The sequence below is a fragment of the Nicotiana tomentosiformis genome, chromosome 11 (genome assembly GCF_000390325.3).
Source record: "Nicotiana tomentosiformis chromosome 11, ASM39032v3, whole genome shotgun sequence".
Lineage (NCBI taxonomy): Eukaryota > Viridiplantae > Streptophyta > Magnoliopsida > Solanales > Solanaceae > Nicotiana > Nicotiana tomentosiformis.
In genome coordinates this window covers 64,764,968-64,787,564 of record NC_090822.1, presented here as the reverse complement: position 1 = coordinate 64,787,564, position 22,597 = coordinate 64,764,968, and the positions used below count along the sequence as shown (strand labels likewise).

The 22,597-nt window shown below is 40.0% G+C and overlaps 1 protein-coding gene and 1 long non-coding RNA gene across 2 annotated transcripts in view; one reads left to right on the top strand and one right to left on the bottom strand.

Moving 5' to 3' along the window:
- The first annotated feature begins 20,248 nt into the window (after nt 1-20,248).
- Nucleotides 20,249-22,597, top strand: part of LOC104106119 (protein WALLS ARE THIN 1-like) — a 4,100-nt gene continuing 1,751 nt past the window's right edge. Inside the window, exons 1-4 of the mRNA XM_009614598.4 lie at nt 20,249-20,509; nt 20,615-20,677; nt 20,794-20,910; nt 21,308-21,716. Of these exons, the coding sequence (XP_009612893.1) occupies nt 20,319-20,509; nt 20,615-20,677; nt 20,794-20,910; nt 21,308-21,716 (780 nt within the window). The 5' untranslated portion in view covers nt 20,249-20,318. The remainder of the gene's footprint in view (nt 20,510-20,614; nt 20,678-20,793; nt 20,911-21,307; nt 21,717-22,597) is intronic.
- LOC104106114 (uncharacterized) overlaps nt 21,634-22,597 on the bottom strand; it is a 2,142-nt gene continuing 1,178 nt past the window's right edge. Inside the window, exon 2 of the long non-coding RNA XR_688499.3 lies at nt 21,634-21,766. This is a non-coding gene — a long non-coding RNA (uncharacterized lncRNA). The remainder of the gene's footprint in view (nt 21,767-22,597) is intronic.

Sequence of the window (22,597 nt, the reverse complement as noted above, 5' to 3'; positions counted from 1 at the left end):
GACCCGTTATGGTCACTATGAGTTCCTTGTGATGTCTTTTGGGCTGACCAAAGCCCCAGCAACATTCATGCATCTGATGAATAGTGTATTTCAGCCATATCTCGACTCGTTTGTCATATTATTCATTGATGATATCCTGGTATACTCACGTAGCCAGGGAAGCATGCCTAGCATTTGAGGATTGTATTACAGCGGCTGAGGGAGGAGAAACTTTATGCCAAGTTCTCCAAGTGCGAGTTTTGGCTTAGTTCGGTGGCGTTCTTGGGGCACGTGGTGTCAAGGTAGATCCAAAGAAGATAGAGGCCCCAGACCGTCCTCAGCTACTGAGATTCGGAGCTTTCTCAGCTTGGCCGGTTATTATCATCGCTTCATGGAGGGTTTCTCGTCTATTACAGCGCCTTTGACCAAATTGACCCAGAAGGGTACTCCTTTCAGGTGGTCGGATGAGTGTGAGGAGAGCTTTCAGAAGTTCAAGACTGCCTTGACCACAACTCCAATTCTAGTTCTGTCATCAGCATCTTGCTCTTATACAGTGTACAATGATACTTCTCGGATTGGTATTGGGTATGTCTTGATGCATGAGGGTAGAGTAATTGCTTATGCTTTACGTTAATTGAAGCCTCATGAGAAGAACTACCATGTTCATGATTTGAAATTGGCAGCCATCATTCATGCATTGAAGATTTGGAGGCATTATCTCTATGGTGTGTCTTGTGAGGTATTTACGAACCATCGGAGTCTCCAGCACTTGTCAAACAAAAGGATCTAAATTTGAGACAGCGGAGATGGTTGAAGCTGCTAAAGGACTATGATATTACCATTTTGTATCATCCCGGGAAGGCCAATGTGGTGGTCGATGCCTTGAGTAGAAAGGCAGTGAGTATGGGTAGCCTTGCATTTATTCCTGTTGGTGAGAGACCGCTTGCAGTTGATGTTCGGGCCTTGGCCAACTAGTTCGTGAGATGAGATGTTTCGGACCCCAGCCGGGTTGTAGCTTGTGTGGTTTCTCGTTCTTCCTTATATGATCGCATCAGAGAGCGCCAATATGATGATCTCCATTTACTTGCCCTTAAGGACACGGTTCAGCACGGTGTTGCCAAGGATGTTACTATTGGGGATGATGGGTGTTGAGGATGCAAGGTCGGATTTGTGTGCCTAATGTAGATGGGCTACATGAGTTGATTCTTGAGGAGGCCCACAATTCGCATTATTCCATTCATCCGGGTGTCGCAAAGATGTACCAGGACTTGAGGCAGCACTATTGGTGGAGGAGAATGAAGAAGGATATAGTGGGGTTTGTAGCTCGGTGCCTAAATTGTCAGCAGGTGAAATATGAGCATCAGAGATCGGGCGGATTGCTTCAGAGACTTGAGATTCCAGAGTGGAAATAGGAGCGTATCACCATAGATTTCATAGTTTGGATTCCACGAACTTTGAGGAAGTTTGATGCTATTTGGGTGAGTGTGGATCGTTTGACCAAGTCCGCACATTTCATTCTAGTTAGGACTACTTATACTTCAGAGCGGTTTGCTGAGATCTATATCCGCGAGATTGTTCGCCTTCACGGTGTGCAAGTGTCTATCTTTTCAGATCGGGGTACGCAGTATATATCATAGTTTTGGAGAGCAGTGCAGCGAGAGTTAGGCACCCAGGCTGAGTTGAGTACATCATTCCACCATCAAACGGACATACAGTCCAAGTGGAGTATTCAGATACTAGAGAATATGATATGCGCTTGTGTCATAGATTTCGGGGGTTCTTGGGATCAGTTCCTGCCGATTACAGAGTTTGCCTACAATAATAACTATTGATCGAGCATTCAAATGGCTCTGTATGAGGCTTTATATGGGAGAAGGTGTCGGTCTCCGGTGGGATAGTTTGAGTTGGGTGAGGCTAGGCTGTTGGGTACTGACTTAGTTCAGGATGCTTTGGACAAGGTTAAGTTGATTCAGGATCGGTTTCGCACGGCGCAGTCTAGACAGAAGAGCTACGCCAATCGGAAGGTTCCTGATGTTGCTTACATGGTTGGGGAGAAGGTATTGATCATGGTTTCACTCATGAAGGGTGTTATGAGGTTCGGGAAGAATGGCAAGTTGAGCCCTCGGTATATTGGGCTTTTGAGGTGCTTCAGAGGATTGAAGAGGTGGCTTACAAGCTTGCCTTGCCGCCTAGTCTGTTGAGTCTTCATCCAGTGTTTTATGTTTCTATGCTCCGTAAGTATGTCGATGATCCGTCTCATGTTTTGGATTTCAGCACAGTTCAGGTCGATGGTGATTTGACTTATGATGTGGAGCCGGTGGCCATTTTTGATCGGCAGGTTCGAAAGTTGAGGTCAAAGAACATAGCTTCAATGAAGGTGAAGTGGAGAGGTAAGCCAGTCAAGGAGGCTACTTGGGAGACCGAGTGGGAGATGCGAAGTAGATATCCACACCTATTTGAGACTCCAAGTATGTTTCTAGACACGTTCGGGGATGAATGTTTGTTTAAAAGGGAGGATGTTACGACTCGGCCGGTCATTTTGAGTGTTGTAGCCCTATTCCCCCATTTAGTGCTTATTGTACGCTCAATTGTAGTTATGTGACTTGCCGGGGTAGTTGGTTTGGTTTCGGAGATGTTTCAGAATGAGTTGAGACACTTAGTCTTAAGGTTGGAAGCTTAAGTTGAAAAAGGTTGACCGGATATTGATTTATATGTAAATAGCTCCAGAATGGAGTTTTGATGGTTTCAATAGCTCCGTTGTGTGATTATGGATTTAGGAGTGTGTCCGGATAGTGATTTGCAGGTCCGTAGTTAATTTAGGCTTGAAATGGCAAAAGTTAAAAAATTAGAAGTTTTGGAAATTGAAAAGTTTGATTGAGAGTTGACTTTATGGTTACCGGGCTCGGATTTTGATTTCGGGAGTTGGAGTAGGTCTGTTGTGTCATTTATGACTTGTGTGCAAAATTTAATGTCAATCGAACGTGATTTGATAGGTTTCGACATCGATTGTAGAAGTTGGGATTTCTTAGTTTTCGTTAGGCTTGAATTGAGGTGTGATTCATGTTTTTGATTTTGTTTCATGTGATTTGAGGCCTCAACTAAGTTCGTATCATGTTTTAGGACTTTTTGGTATGTTTGGTTGAGGTCCCGGGGGCCTCGGGTGGAGTTCGGATGGCTAACAGATCGAAGTTTGGAATTGAAGGATTGCTGAAGTGCACCAGGTCTGGTGCGATCGCACCTGCGGAGTTTTGATCGCAAGTGCGTGGCCGCAGAAGCGAAGAATAGGTCGCAGATGCGGTTTGGGCGAAGCTGGGCAGTGGTCGCAGGTGCGAGGGTTTGTCCGCACCTGCGTGGTCGCAGATGAGGCGTATTGGGTGCATAAGCGGATTTGAGGCTAGGGATTTGGAAAGTTTAATTTTGGGATTTGAATGGTGATTTGGTATCGAAATTTGATAAATTTGGTATGGTTGGACTTGTGGTTAAATTGGCTTTCAGATTTTGTCACTTTTATCGGATTCCGAGACGTGGGCCAGGGGGTTGACTTTTAAGTTGTCTTTTTGACTTTTGATTAAGAACTTAGCATTTTCATATGGAATTGATTCCTATATTATTACTATACTCCATATGTTAGAGAACTTGAGTTGTGATTTATGCTAGAAATCATGTTTAGGCTATATGCTGGTGCTATTGGGACCCACAGTGGTCGTTCTTTGTTGTGAAGTTATTTGTTTAATTGTAGCTATGTACTCAGTCGCATTCATCATTACATATCATATCCCAGTCTCCATTACCGTATATCGTCACATCTTGTATCATTGATTTGGCTTCTTAGCATGAGTGTTATGAGCCCGAGAGACTGGAGAGATTGATGACTGAGTGAGGCCGAGGGCCTGTTATGAGTGACATTTATGGGATCGGACTGCACGCCTCAGTAGGTTTTATTGATTCGTGTCAGGATTTGGCTTATTATAGCGCTTGGGATGGATTTGCCCCTCCGGAGTCTGCACACCCACAGTGAGCGCAGTTGCTATTGATTCATTTGCATTTGGGCTGGATCTACCCTAGATTTATCATTGCATTTGGGCTGGATCTGGCTTGGATTTATTTGCATTTGGGCTGGATCTGCCCTGGATTTATTTTCATTTGGGTTGGATCTGCCCTGGGCTGGATCTGCCCTGTACAGTTCTGAGTGATTGAGAGTGATAAGCGAGAATTGAGACGGATAGGTTGAGTACTCCGAGAGTGTGAGTACGTGAGGCTTTCATTGTGTTGCATCATATACGATATGCATATTGGCATGTAGATATAGAGATGTCATATTTCTCATATCATCCAGACTTGACATATTTTATCTGTTCTGAGTTTAATTGTTAAACCTCGAAGCATGTCTAAATTCTTGTACCGTTACCTGCAGATTATGAATTTCTGAGATATTACTGTTATATTTTCCGTAAAATTCCGTACTATTAATTATGTATATGGGCTGTAATATTCGAGTTCGTCACTACTTTCAGTCCAAAGGTTAGATTTGTTACTTATTGAGTTGGTTGTACTCATGCTATACCCTGCACTTCGTGTGCATATCCAAGTATTTTCGGTCACGGCGGTTGCTGATTCTCAGAGTTTTTAGTCATTCGGAGATTATCGAGGTAGTTGCCCTAGCGTCCGCAGACCGTGACTTTCCTCCCCTATCCCTCAGTTTTACTAGTTCAGTTTATGTTTTTCTTAGACAGTGTATCAGACTTTGTATTTGTATAGATACTCATGTACTTAGTGACACCCTGATTTTGAAAAACTTCTGTATCGAGTTGTGGTGATTTTATTTAGTTTTTAGGAGATATTTTCTTATTTAAACCTGTTTTAGCATATTTTAAATTTGAAAGTATTGGTATGTGTGAGTTGTCGGCTTGCTAGTATCATGATACGCGCCATCACGACAGGTTGAGTTTCGGGTCGTGACATGTATAATGTTGTATAACAGTACATACATACATATATATATATATATACACACTTTTGTACAAGCATCTGTACACGATTTTCAGTTGCAATTCATGTTCAAAAGCAGTCAAAATCTCCATTAATGACTTCAAATTTTGTATACAGCCTTCTTATATTATTTCTAACAAGTCTAAATAACACCCACTCTAAATTTCTCACAAAATCAGATTCGAAATTTAAATCCACTTATTTAAACTTGTTCAACAATGGTGGATCACCTTAAAAATCTGATTAAATTTGGTTTGTTAAACTAATGTTTGAGTCACAATTACTGATTCAAAGATTGGAATGGAAGCTTAAGCATTTTCTTAAAAAATGAATAGCGATTTAAACTAATGTTTGAGTCACAATTACTGATGGTTGAATTAGAAATTTAAGTATTTTAAAAAAAAAATTGAATAGCGATTTCGACAACCTATTTGGAGTTGAATGTTGAAATTTAGCCTATTATTTTTGGGCTACAACTTGCAAAATTAAATATAGCCCACCTAATTACAAAATATGTGTTTGAGTTGTATTTCTGTGTAATTCTCTCATGAATAATCTGAATTGAGGGGGGACACAATGTCTCTTAAAGCACAGGATATATAATTAATAAGTCCATCCTATACGTAGGAGCTTTTATGTGAAAACCCCAATGGAACAATTCATTAATTGCATTAAGTATGAAGCAGATTAATTAAATATTGTCTTAAGGGACATTTCATAATTGTATTAAATCGTACTATTAATTATCAGTTTGATTTTTATGTCGATTTTTCCTGGAAAAGGGGGAATGGGAGAGAGATTCTTTTTGCTGGCTGTTTGGCCGCAATCTTTGACACTAATCTCTACCGATATAAGTACTGAACCTTTTCTTTCACTTTCCCTTTTTAACTTTTGATCCATTGGTGGACCAAATAGCTCTCATGTTAATGATTTCTTAAGCATGGATTAAGAGGAATTTTTTTTCAGAAATGCAGCTAGTGTACACGGACCGGATTAGTTCGGTTTTTATCTAAACCAAACCAAACCAATTATATCGATTTGGATTGGTTCGGTTTTGTCGGATTTTTCGGATTTTCGGGTATTTTGTTACTTAAATATTATTTCAATCTTATTTTGTTAAATATTTGATAAATAAATATATATTTAGTAAAAATATAAAAAAATTGACAAACATATTATCGATTAAAATATTCTTATGGGAGACTTTTATTAGTAACACATAATAGTTATTTTTTTAGTCGCCTGACAATAATTTTTCGTTGATGTACACTTACAGGTTAACCGAATTTAGTAATTAAACATAAAAATCAATATGATACATAAATATTAATAATCACTTCACATTCGAAAAAGATATAAGAATTTAATAGATCTTAACATATGATATGAATATGGAAGAACAAAGAGATAAACGCATTTCAATAACACTTGATAAGAAAATGATCATACAACCCATTATTTAAGGTCAATAAATATGGAGCACTTCATATTCTATTAAAATTTATATCCCACAAGAGAATCCCAAATATTTCTAGACATTTTTTAAAGAAAATTCTATATAAAATCTTAAAAGTATATATAAAAATTATATATTTATGTGTCGGGTTGGTTCTGGTTTTTTTACTCAATACCAAACCAAATCAAACCAAACCAATTCGGGTTTTTAATCGATTTGATTTGACTTTTCGATTTGGTGCGATTTTTCGGTTCGATTTGTACACCCCTATATGTATGTATGTATGTATGTATTGTGAATCCATCCGACTAATTGCGTAAAACCCCATTGAGTATGGTTTAAGCTCTTTTTAAAAACCTATTCCATTTCTTACTAATTGATCTGCTCAAAACCTTGATAATTAAAATAATCAAACTACGTAATGTTTTCTTCATTTTCATTAATTGTAGCGCATTCTCTCGGGCATAGTCGTATGAAACTGATTATATTTCAATTTTATGATTCATGATTTAAGTCCTGGGTTGTATGAATATAATGGTCCGGGTAACTAAGAACATGTGGTGCTCGTACGGCCTCTGTGGATCAAATTATACTGTTCGCCACTTGACTTTCATAAGTTCCTTAAAAAATAATTTAATAGTGATAATATAATCCAAATATGTATTTTATAGCATAGTAGTGATTATTTATAACTTTTGTTTTTATTTTTTATTTTTTTAGTAGTGATTATTTAACAGACTAGGTTATGGACAGACAAAAATAAACAACAAATGAAACACAATGTAAAGCTCAGCAGTGTGTGTTGGCGGGAAGAGAGGCGTAGGGTGGGGGAGCGAGGGGTTATGGTGGGGTTTAAGTCCTTAAAGTACCTGGGCGACTCAAGCACATGTATGACCTAAGATTAAAGTTTATTGTGAGGCCTAAAATTTTAAAAGATTGTTGAACACTTGAACTAATGAAATCTTGAAAAAAATAGGTGAGTAATGAAATCTTGGATCAGAGAAAGAAGGTGAATAATAATATCAAAGAAAAAAATAGAAAAAAATATAGGGGTTTCTGAAATATGAAGAGATTAGAAAAATAAAAATTGATTTGGACAAATTAAGGAAGATAAGTAAAATTTTTACACGTTATCTAATAAAGGAGTAAAAAGTTAAATTGTCAAATCAACTTAAATTGAAGCGTTGAGAAAACTATTCATTTACCCATTTTTAAATAAGTCAAATGGTTACTTTATTTATATATCTAAAAAGTTTTATTTCATTTACTTTAAAAATTCTACATTTTGAATTAAAAGTACTATTTTTTTTAAAATACCTATAAACCTATTATTTTTTTTAAAAAAAATAGGGCCCCGAAATTTGAAGGCATAAGGTGTTTACCCGTAAAATGGTACAATTGAATTTATACGTGGTTTATAGGTAAATAAATCAATTTGATCCTAAAATGATAAATGAATTAGACAAAAAATGTAAGACTTAGCGTTAAAATCGAGATAAGACGATAAAGATCTTGAGCCCGGGAACAGAGCTTCCGGAGGTGATAAGGAAAATATAAATAAGCAAGAAAGTAAGATGTGATTGAGCTTTGAACAAAGTATAGTGTATGCTTGTCAGAAAATTCGTGTCCTCTACAATGGTGGTAGAGCTCGCTATTTATAATTGTACCTAGGGAACAAGGTCCTAAGATCAAGCCCCTCTTAAATGAAAATAATAAGGGCCATTAAAGAATGTGTAACGGTAGGCAGTAAATGCCTTATTCTCTGTAACAGACCGAGCACTTAATACTATAAAATATTCTTCATTAAATGCTACCAGGTGGTAGGCATTTATTTCGCCTTTATGAGTATCATTCTCTCCGTTAACAAGCGAGATCATTGCCCTCGGGCCCAATTGTCTTCTGTATTCGGCTCCACGTGTCACTTTATCATGCGATCATAAATATGAACATATTTTACCTCATACAGATAGTCCTCTTGCTTTCTGGTGGCATAACTTTGTGTCACCGGAAAGTTGGTAGAGATACCTTTTTTGGCGGAAAATTCTCTGATCCCCTCCGAAAAGTTTTTGACGGTTGATTAGATACACGTCTCTCCGCATTTAATGCCCCGAACATGCATCCTCCCATGATTTAGCATCACTTTTGCCTGTTATCGAGGTAATTATTGCCACAATTTTAGCCGCATATTCCTTTACTTATACGAAACAAACTTCTTCATTTCCACTTCATAATTCTCCAAACTTTCTCAAATTCTCTTTACTCAACTCGTACTTTGTCTTCAACCTTTCTTTAACCTTATTCTACAGAGAAACCCTTCCTTCCTTTCTGATAAAAATGGCTTCTTCTTCCAGAAACCCTAGTTCTTCAAAAAAAAAATATGATGTTGCTCCTCTTACGGTGAGCACTATCATCCCAAGAAGTCTTGTCACAACTAAAGACTTCGAAGAGAAGTATCCTTCTGCTAACCCTCGTACGTGGGCTGCTAGCGTGTATCCTTCTTCCATCCGTCCTTCCAGTATTCTTGCTGTGAAGGAAGACTGCCATTGCCAAGATTTAAACATTATCGTTCCTGATCTGGCGGAGCGGATAACCTTACCTAAGAAGAGTTTCACGTATTTTTATACGTATCCCTTCACTTTGGGGCCGTTATCTTTGAGTAGGGAGCTTGACTCCGTTATTGTGGAGCTCTGCATCCATTACCAGGTATATCTGGCACAAGTAAGTCCTTTTGTGTGGAGGACAGTCGCTTGTCTTCGGCATCTGTGCCAGGAGAGGGGAGAGGAGCCAATCCTGGCTAAATTAATGAACCTTTATTCCCCCAAGATTTTCTGCGGGGGAATGATAAACTTCAGCAAATGTGGCCACCATACTCTGTTAACCAGCATGGACGATGCAAACGACTGTGGGTGGATGGAACGGTTTGCCGCAGTTGTCACCAGGGACATCATTCCGGCCATGGCTTCATCCTTTCCGGAATTGTGGAACCGTACTCGTAAGTTCATCGTTTGCATTTTCTTCTAGTTAAAGATCATCCCATTCTATTACTGGCCCCTTTTACTTATTTCAGCAACTCACTGAACTCTACGGGGCGTCGAAGGCTTGGACTAGTGGGTCCAGAAGATTTTGGATGTCACTACGCCCGAGACCCGTATGTGGAAAGAACTAGCCCTTAAATATGGGTGGAAGGCCAAAAATCATGGTAATTTGGACTCATCTTGTTTTTATCTTTTGTATAGGGAAGTTGATTAACCTTTCTCTCCTGTTGAATTCAGGTCTACCCTAGGGCTCAGTTGTCGTCCCCGAGGAGGACGTTTTGGCTAGTCCTGCTGATGCAGCGAGGCTATTGCAGGAGGCTATTACCCGAACATGTGTCTCCGGGCCTTCTTCTGGCGCAAGTTCTTCTTCTCAGAGTCCCCCGCCAAAGAAAAAGCAACCAAAAAGGAGGCGTTCCTCCGCGGCCGGGGGAAAGAATAAAAAGGCAAAGAATGTTGCGCCCGAGTCATCTTCGAATGTTGTGGTGATGAGCCCCGCGCCCGAGCCGGCCATAGACACCGTGGTGATCGATGATGATGGAGAAACCAGTGAGGACGGGGCTTCTCTACATAGAAGATGCGACCTTCCTCAGCTCAACAGAATGCTCAATTTGTTGAGTTATTTACACCAACCGAGGACGATGCCTCAACACTCTAGGGGGAGTATGATGTGGTGGAAAATGATAACTCCCTTTTTTGAGTCCCAATCACCACACCCGATACCGTGAGGCTGAGTACCGGGTCCCTACCGTCTTCGATTGATGAGCAACTAACAACCAGCACTGCATTTGCCGCAGCTGCTTCGCCATCAGCTTCATCTCCTTCTTCACCAACTCTGCCTTCACCACCAGCAACGGTTGCATCATCTCCACCAGCCGCAGTTTCCTGAGAGGATGATGTCCCTCTTCCCGAGTCCCCAGTTCATGGGAACCTGGGGCAAAATTATGATGCCCCCTCAGAAGATCCCCAGAAGAGGAGGATCATTACCCTCTCGGTTTCTACCGGATGCCATCTGATGTCCCGGCCGGTGGAACTTACAAACTATCTGAAGCCTTTGACTTCAGAAAAAGATAGGGATAAAATACAAACTCTCTTGGGAGTGTTTGTTGAACAATGCAATGCACAACGCAGTGGCGGTATAGTCTTTATTTCCTCTGTCTTTTTTATGGCATAGTTTTGAATTCGTATTTTTGTTTTGCAGGCCAACTTCCTTGCTTTCGAGGGCCTTCAAAGGTTGATCCGTGATAAGGAGGAACTTACCTCCGAGCGGGATCAACTTTTGGCCGAGCGACACCAAACTGCTACTCGCCTCTCAAAACTGGAAGCACGAGCCACTGAGGCCGTTGAGTTGGAGGCTCGGTTGCAGCAAAGCTAGCAAGAAGTAGTGACTCTTAGCCAGGAGGTCACCCCGTTAAGGGCACAATTTGAAGAAACTAAGGCCAAATGGGTTGAAGTCCATAATGTCGTTCTTGCTACATCCGATCGCGAGGCTGCCTCTACTGAAAAGTTGAGAAATTTGGAGGTAGCCTTAAACTCCAAAATGGAAGAGCTTGCTGCTGCCGAGGAAAATTATGCCCGGTTGGAGAAGAAGCATAAGAGGACCATAGAGCATAATAAAATTTACAGCGCCACTGTCCGTGACTTTGATGTCAGCCTCCAATCCATGAGATTCACGCGAGATAACCTTTCTGCTGAGGTTGGCCAACTTAAAGAAGAACTTCAGCGCCGAGCGGCTTCCCTCATTGTTGAAACAACATATGCTATTTACAACATGAGGAGAAAAACCTTGGAAGAGGTCAAAACGAGTGTCATTGACTTTGATGCCGAAATCTCTAAGGCTCGTGAGCTGGAGTCAACTGCCAAAAGGGGTCTTCCGGCCCGGACTGATGCTAACGATTCTTCTGGTTCTAGTTCTGAGTTCTCGGGAACTGAATAAGAACCAAAGGTGATGGTGCTTAAGGCCAAAATGATGAAGGCCAAGATATCGATCCGGCAGCGGATATACCCACTTCTTTTGGGGGCATAGATGCTTCTCTTCCTCTTAGTTTCGGAGATGCAGTAGCTTAGTTTTTGTTTTCTTTTCTTTCTCATATTATTGTACTTGTGTTGTTTGGCACGTTTATTGTGAATAGAAACACTTTTTTGTTCAAGTATCGTGCAAGTTTTTCTCTATGCGTACTTTTCGTTTAAGTATTTGCGCAAGTTTTTCTTTTTGTATTCTTTTCATTTAAGTATTCTCGTAAGTTTTCCGCACAGAGATATGCAAGGCTTCGGGTGTATTTCTCCCTGGTAGTAGTTGGATTCCGAGCATAGGTTCTTCCAAAATCAACTCTTTAACGTGAGGGTTTCATAAGAGAGGGCCCTCTTATGTTTATTGTGCTCTTGAAGAGGACGTCTCCTGTTCGATACGGCACTAGCATTTGAAGTATTTATTTAACTTTCAAATAATAAAATCAATTCATCATTCAGACAAGAAACAAGACAGAAATAAAATGACTTTACTTTATTCTTTCCATTTTCAAAAGTACATAAGCATTCGTTGTGCTAAAAAGAAATTGCTATTTCTTGTGGCTAACTTGTACAACTTATTTCTACGGGGCTGGTCGCGCAGTCCCCAATCCCGATGATAGAACTATGTTTTCGAGTTTAGTATTCTGGTCGATGTGGCAGCCATTGTTATTGTATCCTTATACCCCCCCCCCTCCCCCGTGTTCGAAAGTTAAGAATGTGAATTTGAACAGTGGATGTTTTACACCTTTGAGGATTCCACTCGTGAATTTCAAGATAATCTTCAGTTCGATAGCAAAATTCACTTCCCCTTAGGAATTTATGCTGTTGAGCCAAAGATTATCTAACAATCCCCCAGTGGCTTTCACTTGTGAACGGTCGGGTAATCTCTGTTTGACAGCAAACTTTACTTCCCAGTAGGAACTTTGCTATCGAGCAAAAGACTATCTAATCGCTCCGTAGTGGTTCTTTGCTTATGTGCCTTGTCATTAAAGGTCTTATCGATGCTGCCGAAGCTTTATTCGTAGTATGCTTTTCGTTGTTGCCTTGTTAAAAACCTTGCCAGAAAAATCCAATTGGAAAAAAAACTGGACAAAGGGAAAAATAGTGTAGCACATACTTTCAGTACATGCGAGGCTCATTAGCAATAGTATCTCTTGAGGTGTGCCACATTCCAGTTGCTTGGCTACTTTTCTCCATCTTGATCTTCTAACTCGTATGACCCTTTCTCGGTGACAGCTGAAACCCGGTAGGGGCCTTCCCATGTTGGACCTAGCTTTCCCGCATTGAGCTCCCGGGTGTTCTGAGTTACTTTCCTTAAAACCAAGTCTCCTACTTTGAAATAACGTAGGTTGGCTCTTCGATTGTAACATCTATCTATTCTCTGCTTTTGGGATGCCATCCATATATGCACCAAATCCCTGCGTTCATCGAGCAGCTCCAAATTGACTAACATTGCTTCGTTGTTTGCTTCTTTGTTTGCTCGAAAATACCTCAGGGTGGGCTTTCCTACTTCCACCGGGATCAGGGATTCTGCCCCGTACACAAGAGAGAAAGGAGTCTCCTCTGTGCTCGATTTGGCCGTTGTTCCGTACGCCCATAGTACACCTGGCAGCTCTTCGGGCCATTTACCTTTAGCTTCTTCCAACCTCTTTTTGAGATTTTGTATGATCACCTTGTTTGTTGATTCTGCTTGACCGTTTGCGCTCGGATGATAGGTTGATGATGTGATCCTTTTGATTTTCAAGTCTTCAAGGAACTTTGTGACCTTTGCGCCTATAAATTGCGGCTTGTTGTCGCAGACTATCTCTTTTGGTATCCCAAATCTATAAATTATATTCTCCCACAAGAAATCTACCACTTCACGTTCGCCGATCTTCTGATAAGGACCTGCTTCAACCCACTTAGAAAAATAGTCAGTTAAAATTAAAAGAAATCTTAACTTACCGGGGGTCAGTGGCAGTGGTTCGACAATATCTATTCCCCACTTCATGAAGGACCATGGTGACAAAATCGAGTGCAACGGCTCTACTGATTGATGTACTAACGACGTGTAGCATTGATATTTATCACATTTTTCAAAATAAGCTTTGGCGTCTTGTTTTGTCCCGGGCCAATAGTATCATGCCCTAATTAATTTTAACACTAAGGAATCCGTGCCTGAATGATTTTCGTAGATCCCTTCGTGGACTTCTTGCATAACATAATTAGCTTCGGAGGCTCCCTAACATCGGGCCAACGGGCCTTGGAAAGATCTTCTGTATAATTGACCCCCTTTGAAGCTGTATCAAGCTACTTTAGTGCGCAGTGCTCGAGATGCCTTACGATATTCAGGCAATTTTTCGTGCTCGAGATAGTCAATAATCTCGTTTCCCCAGTCCCAGACCAAATTGGTCGTGTTTAACTCGTAATAGCTATTCGCGTCCAATACCGAATGCATAAGTTGTACTACCATACCGGAGTCCGATCCCTTCATCTGATCCAAGGTTGGCTAGTGCATCTGTTTGCATTCTCATCCCTCGGGATATGCGTAATTGACCATTCCCGGAACCGAGCGAGTAGAGCCTGGACTTTCATTATGTATTGTTGCATGCGTTCCTCTTTGGCTTCGAAGATCCCGTTGACCTGATTAACTACCAATTAGGAGTCGTATTTGATTTCTATGACCTCGGAGTCCAGGTCCCGGGCCAATTCGAGCCCTGCAATCAAAGCTTCATACTCCGCTTCATTGTTAGCTAGAGGAATAGTTCTTATGGCTTGCCTAAGTGCGTGGTTAATATTATGCCGAGCTCGGACCATTTCACATTGGAAGCTCCGTCCGTGAACAAGGTCCAAACTCCTGATGTCGATTCCGACACCATTACTGCTTCTTTGGTATCCAAAGGTAAGAGTCTCGGACTGAAATCGGCCACAAAGTCGGCCAAACCTGTGACTTAATTGCAGTCCTAGTTTATATTCTATGTCAAATTCGCTCATTTCGACGGCCCACTTTGCCAACCTACCTGAGATTTTAGGCTTATGAAGAATATTCCGCGGAGGAAAATGTCACCACAACTATCGACTGACATTAGAAATAAGGCCTTACCTTTCAAGCGCCGACTACGAGGGATAAGGCCAACTTTTTAGATGTGGGTAGCTAGTTTCTTCTCCCGTCAAAATTTTACTTGCATAATAAATAGGAGATTGCATACCTTCATCCTTGCGGACTAAAACAACACTTATCGCTACCTCCGAGACCGCTAAAGTAGATCAGTAGTTGTTCGCCTTCCTCCGATTTTGACAGTAATGGAGGACTTGACAAATACCTTTTCAGATCCTTCAAAGCCTGCTGACATTCCGGTGTCCATTCAAAGTTATTCTTCTTTTGAGTAGTGTAAAGAAATGATGACATTTTTCCAAAGATCGAGAAATAAATCTGCTCAAAGCGGCTAGTCTCCCCGTTAGCCTTTGAACCTCTTTTACGCTTGATAGCTAGTCGGGATGTCTTCGATGGCTTTAATCTTATTGGGGTTAACCTCGATCCCCCTTTGCAATGTGAGGAAACACAAGAACTTACCGGAGTTGACCCCAAATGCACACTTCTCGGGGTTAAGCTTCATGTTGTGCTTCCTTAAGATGTCAAACGTTTCTGGCAAGTGTTTGATATGATCACCTACGTTCAAAGACTTAACCAACATATCATCTATGTAAACTTCCATACTTTTCCCTATTTGTTTCTCAAACATTTTGTTTACGAGCCGTTGATAAGTGGATCTGGCGTTCTTTAGCCCGAAAGGCATCACATTGTAACAATATGTGCCAAAGTTCGTTATGAACGAAGTTTTTTCCTGATCCTCCGGGTTCATCTTGATTTGGTTGTACCCGGAATAAGCATCGAGAAAAATCATTAACTCGTGCCCGGCCATCGCATCAATCATTGTTTGGCAATAGGAATGAGTCTTTTGGGCACACCTTATGTAAATCCTTAAAGTCTATGCATATGTGAAACTTAACTACTACTACGTTAGCTAGCCAGTAAGGATACTTTACCTCTCAGATTGAACCAATATCAAGCAAGCGAGTTACCTCTTCTTTGACAAATTTATTCCTGACCTCAGCAATAGTACATTTTTTCTGTCTTACCAGAGGGATGTTAGGATCCAGGCTTAGTTTGTGCACGGCCACTTCGGGCGGGATACCTGTCATATCTGCATGCGACCACGCAAAGCAATCGACATTAAGTTTAAGAAATTCAATAAACCCATACCTGAGCTCGTGGTGTAGTCCTATCCCCAAGTGGAACTTTCTCTCCAAGAATTATTTGAACAATGCGACTTGTTCAAGTTCTCCCGCCGTCGATTTTATTGCATCCGTTTCTTCTGGTACTTGAAAATATCTTGGTACCTGATAGGATTCTGACGACTCCTCCCCTGGCTGACTTCGCTCGGCTCAGGAGCAGGCACCGATTCCTGTAATCGATATGACGCATACTCCTTCCCTTTGCTACTGGAAACTGATATCGCATTCATCTCCCTTGTTGCCGGTTGGTCGCCTCTTATTTGTTTAATTCCCTCGGGAGTTGGGAATTTCAGCAACTGATGATATGTTGATGGCACTGCCTTCATTTTGTGCAACTACGGTCTCCCCAGGATAATATTATAGCCCATATCGCCGTCCACCACCTCGAAAATGGTCGTCTTCATCACCCCCCGATATTCGTCGGCAGCAAGATCTCTCCTCGGGTTGTCACACTTGCTAGGTTGAACCCGACGAGGAGTTTTGTGGCCGAAATAATGCTTCTGATGAGTTTGTCTTGCTCCAACACTCTCCATTGGATGATGTTGGCCGAACTTTCTAGGTCCACCAAAACACGTTTAATTTTAAAATCTAAGATATTTAAAGAGATTACCAATGCATCGTTGTGCAGCAGCAATAGTCCATCTGCGTCTTCCTCCGTAAAAGTGATGTCATCCTCAGCGGCTTCCCGTAGTCTTTTGCTGTGGGCCACTGACACCTTCATCTTTTTGCCGCCGAAAATGTCACACTATTAATCTCGTTCCCTCCGAAAATTATGTTGATTGTCAAGCGTGGGGGATCTTTGTCTACTTTTGAAGGTTCTGCATTGTCACAATTACGGCCGTAGTTGTTTTTAGCCCGGTCGCTTAAAAACTCTCTAAGATGACCATTTTTCAGTAATATCGCCACCTCCTCATGCAGATGCCGATAGTCCCCTATCCGATGACTGTGGGTCCCATGATATTCGCACCATAAAGTAGGATCCCTTTGGCTGGGATCAGATCTCATTGGCTTCGGGAACCACACCTCTTTGATGTTCCTCATTGCCGACACCAACTCCACTATGCTGACGTTAAAGTTGTACTCGGAAAGCTTGGGATAGGAGGAATCTCGAGAACCTGATGTCTCCTTATCCTACAACGACCTATTATTCCGGCCGCGATAAGTTCTCTTATCGGTGGCGAATCTATCCGCCGACCGAAAACCGTCCCCTCGAAGACCGTCGATTTGAGTCGAAATCATCTCTTGACTTCTCTTTATTCTTCTCCCGGTCTCGACCCTTTGTTGATATCGGGAAACCAAGCTGATCACCTCAATTCTTATCTTTGATTCGTACCGGTTGTGAACATCTGCCCATGTTGTTGCCTGGAACTCGAGCAGACTTTCCTTCTATTTTCGGGAAGCATCAGAACTCCTCGGATTCAGACCTTTAGTGAATGACTCAGCTGCCCATTCGTCTGGTACGATCGGTAGCACCATTCTTTCCTTCTGGAATCTGGTCACGAACTCGCGCATCAATTCGGACTCTCCTTGTGCAATCCTGAATATGTCGGCCTTTCGGACATGTACCTTCCTGGCCCCGGCATGAGCCTTAATGAAAGAATCCGCGAGCATCTTGAAGGAATCTATGGAATGCTCGGGCAAGAGTGAATACCATATTAGGCCCCCCTTCGTGAGGGTCTCTCCAAATTTCTTCAATAAGACTGACTCAATCTCGTGCGGAGCCAAATCGTTCCCCTTCACCTATAGGTGGTGATATGCTCCTGGGGATCTGAAGTCCTATCATACTTCGGCACATCTGGCAGTTTGAACCGCTTTGGGATCAACTCTGGTGTCGCGCTTGGTTTGAACGACAGCTGGGTGTAATTTTTTGAATCCGGTCCTTTCAGTATTGGTGGTGCGCCCGGAATTTGATCCATTCGGGTGTTTATTTTCCTCAAAAATCACATGAGTTCGGTTTTAAAGGGATCGTTCTCATTGTTGTTGCCGGAACTACTATCGTTCCCCTGGCCTATCAAAGCCGACTTTGCCCCTCGGGGTGTTGTTATTGACTCTTTGCGTTGTTTGATTGGCGGGAGCACCAGGAAGAACTGGACCTCGTCCATTCGCATTGTTGGAAGCATCCGACAACGCCTGCCTTAATTCCGTCATTAGATGATCCTGCCGCGAGCGATGGCCCATAATGGCTTTTTGTTGTTCCCTTAGGATCCTTACTGTTTCAACGACGTGCTCGTCTTCAACATCATCAGGAGTTGCCTCTCGAACGTGTCATGGATATTGCCCGCCCTGAACCGGTGTGGCCTCGTCTCCCTCGTTGTGGGTATCACTGATGGAATCTTCGTGCTGAGGCTGGTTTCCTCGGGCCTCAACATTGTGTGTGATGTTGACATCGTTATCTGTCATTTTTAATGATTTTCGCTAAGAACAAAGATTCAAACAAGTTAGTAATAAATGCAGGGATCGATTTAATCACACAATTGTCTATGCCCCACGGTGGGCGCCAAACTGTTTACCTGTAAAATGGTACAATTAAATTTTTATGTGGTTTATAGACAAGTGGATCAATTTGATCCTAAAATGATAAATGAATTAGACAAAAAAAATGTAAGACTTAGCGTTAAAATCGAGATAAGACGATAAAGATCTTGAGCCTGGGGCTTCCGGAGGCAATAAGAATAATTTAAATAAGCAAGAAAGTAAGATGTTATTGAACTTTGAACAAAGTATAGTGTATATTTGTCAGAAAATTCGTGTCCTTTTCAATGATGATAGAGCTCACTATTTATAATTGTACCTAGGGAACAAGGTCATCTGATCAAGCCCCTCTTAAATGACAATAATGAGGGCCATTGAAGAATGCATAATTGTAGGTAATAAATGATTTATTCTCTGTAATGGACCGTGCACTTAATACTATAGAATATTTTTCATTAAATGCTACCAGGTGGTAGGCATTCACTTCACCTTTATGAGTATCATTCTCTCTGATAACAAACGAGATCATTGTCCTCAGGCCTGATTGTCTTCTGTTTTCGGCTCCATGTGTCACTTTCTCATGCGATCATTAAATATGAATATATTTTACCCCATACATAAGGCACCAGCCTTACTTGTAATAATAGTAGAGTCGGCCCTGTTAAAGAGTATTCAAGGTAGAAGTCGATGAAAAAATATCTCTTTGGTCATTAAATTGAAATAATTTCAAATAGTTATTTTGAAGTTGAAATAACTTTTTAAGGGGTATTTTAAATGACGTAATAATTTTCGCTCACAACATTTTGAAATTTTTTTCCTAGTAAAATTTATGTCCAGCTACAACTTAAAGTCATTCAAGGAAGAATAACATTGTATTGTTCCTTTGTTATGACAATCAAACTCATGAAATCTTGGTATGTTGGTCTAGAAAATAAATTTCGAAGTTCTTAAGGTTTAAAAGTGCATTTATACCTTTTAGCACGATTCGAAAGTAATGAATGCACCTGCATAAACACTACAAATACAATATACCTGTTCATGGAGGATGACGATATATGGTGTATACACCACCTACTACTTCTTGTATGCTCTATCAACGAAGATGATATCGAGAATTTAAAATTTATGGGTTTTAAACTTACCATCAAATTCATAGATCGTCTTAATTACTTATGGGTTCTAATTAAATATTTATAACTAAGTCTAAAAAAAAATTACTGAATTCGTTCGAATTTGTATCTAATACTCTAGCCTCGTCCCTAACGGTGACTCACAGTCACCACCATTCCTTGTAACCCTACCACCCCAAATTCGTTTCCTCATTAATATTAATAATCATCATAACAAATGGCTGCTTCCAGTATAGACCCTCTTAGACACAACGCACGCCGGTCATAACCATCTCTAGGCTGTCTTTGCCTCTTTTGAGATCTCCTTTTCTTTCTTTCATTTTTTTTTTTTTTTTTTTTGGGTTACTAGCGGGAGTGCGATGATTGGGTTATCTAGTCATCCAAGTGGGGGCTTGGACTTCTTCATTTTTTTATTTTTTATTTTCTAAGTTATGTTTGATATAGCATAATATTTTTATTTAAAAGCTAATTGGAGAGTGCTTTTGATGATATTTTTAAGTACTAGTAAGAATTAATATTGTCTAGATATTAGTTGAAGCAAGTAATATGAAGTGACAAGACAATTATAGAAAAATTTTACCTTCCGCCCATAGGTTAAAAAATAAAAGTTATTTTCCTCCTCAGGATAAAATATAATTTTCTCGTGTTTTTTATATAGAAAATATACAGATTCCCTCATGCATACTAAAACACCCCAATTGGATTGCGGAGGGAGGGAGGTGGGGGAGTGGTAGTTTTTGAAAAGGTAGATAAGCTAAGAGAGTGTGGCAGACAACCAAAAAACATAAGAAGGCTAATAACAGTTGATATAATATTAACGTCTTTTAAGGACCCTACAATTTGACAATAATCTCAAGACTTTTCTCGCAACTATATTTATATCTCCCCAACTCTTCATTTCCCCTACAATATTCCTCTTTACTCTTGTTACATAAGCGCGCTCTGCAATTTCAATTGTCTGCGATCTCCGATCCAATGGGTGGGTTTGCGATATCAGAGAAACTGCAACTGCATTTGGCCATGTTGGCCTTGCAGTTTGGTTATGCTGGTTTCCATGTCGTCTCCAGAGCTGCACTTAACATGGGCATCAGCAAAATTGTTTTCCCCGTTTACAGGAACATTCTTGCTTTGCTTCTCCTTCTTCCCTTTGCCTATTTTCTTGAAAAGTAAGTAGTACTACTTGTGAATAATTGCAACTCATCTCCTTCATGAAAATTTGGTATATTAGGATCGATCTAATAACTCCTGTTCTATTTTTATTATTTCATCAGGAAAGAGAGGCCACCTCTTACTTGGTCCTACACGCTTCAGTTTTTCCTGCTAGCAGTTATTGGGTATGATATATATATGAATCGCACGATTTTGGCTACTAAAAAAAAAAAAGAGAACAAAATAATTGGCATTTCATTCCTTGTCCAATTTCTTCTGTACTGTGTTTTTCCTTTAACAGAATTACTGCAAACCAAGGGTTCTACTTGTTGGGCTTGGATCACACTTCCCCTACTTTTGCTTCTGCCATACAAAATTCTGTCCCTGCTATCACATTTCTCATGGCTGTAATACTCAGGTAAGTTCTCTCTTCAAAATCGTATTATACATAGCGTGTTTATATATGGTTGCAAATTAGGATAACATGCAATTGTTCCGCTTCGAACATAGATTTGTGAATCGTGCATGAAGCACACAACTCACATAATTAACCAAGTGCATATTTTTATTACTATATGATTTATGTTGTATGCACTGATAGTGTAAAATAAATATTTATACAATCAGGTTAATTTTAAGAATTTTTTAATACAGTAAGGTTAATTTTAAGAAAGTTACAAGTAAATTTGTACAATAAACAATAACTGATAAAAATGATATCTAACTATGATATTGATAGTAGTGTATATAAACTAAGTTGGAGCTATATTGTCTATATTCCTCATCTTTTTTTTTTTTTTTTTTTTGAATTTTAGGATAGAAACAGTGAGATTTAACAGGAAAGATGGAATAGCAAAGGTGTGCGGAACATTGTTGTGCGTGGCTGGAGCATCAGTAATTACACTATACAAAGGACCAACCATTTACAGCCCAATTCCACCATTACAAAGGACCTCCTCCTCCTCACCTGTGTTATTAGGAGATGCTAAAGGAAAGAACTGGACACTGGGCTGTATCTTCTTAATAGGGCACTGCTTGTCGTGGGCAGCTTGGCTTGTGCTGCAGGCACCAATTCTTAAGAAGTACCCTGCTAGGCTATCAGTCACATCTTACCAGTGTTTCTTTGGAGTTATACAGTTCCTTATTATTGCTGCTTTTTGTGAGAGAGACCCTCAAGCCTGGCTTGTTCACTCTGCTGCCGAGCTCTTCACTGTCTTCTATGCCGTAAGCATGATAGAACCAGAATTTGAAATTTATAGATAATAGCTTCGTTCCTAAATAAGAGTATCATGTGAAAAATAGCTAATGATAATTGTTACAAAAATTGAGGTTAGTAACTCTGAAAAATAAGATACAATACGTCGATGATACAGCGTTTTTAACTTGTCACACTTTTAAAGTTAAATCCGTTTCTTTTTTTTTCTTTTCAAGAGTAATCCAGTCAGTTAAAATAGTAAACCACCAAGGAAAGTCAGAAAATGCAGAATATTCTATTATACTTATTTGGTTAGTTAATATATTTTATTTGATTATGCTTTTATTAAAATAACTCTTACAAAATTTTAATATTAAAAATTATAAATTTATAATGTGGTTAATGTAGTGTCTAAATATGTATGTTCTGATCAAATATTTAAGAAATTGTTATTTGAATTCGTATAAGTATAAATAAATTGAATCGGGCACTTTAAACTGTGACATTCATTTTTTAACAGAGAGTATATATCGTTTACCTTAATAGGCCCACTAAAAGGTTAGATATAAAAAATAAAAATAAAAAAAGGAAAGAAAATGGAGGAGAAATTTTAGTTAGTTAATGGCTGTCTCTGCGACATTAATAATGTGTGCAAAGAAACAGCAAAGCAGTGGACCTGCCTAAAGTATTTCAGTGGAAATTTCATGTGACATGTGAGGTTATTAGTCAACGTTAACCTTTCTAGATCTATTGTTTTTTATTCGTTCAAATCCACCATCAGATGCTCCCTCTATTCCGGTTCATGTAAATTTATTTCCTATTCAGTCAATTCCAAAATAATTATTCTTTTCTAAATTTAGAAGCAATTAAAAGTAGTTTTTATAGTCAAATAAATATTCTATCATGCTTA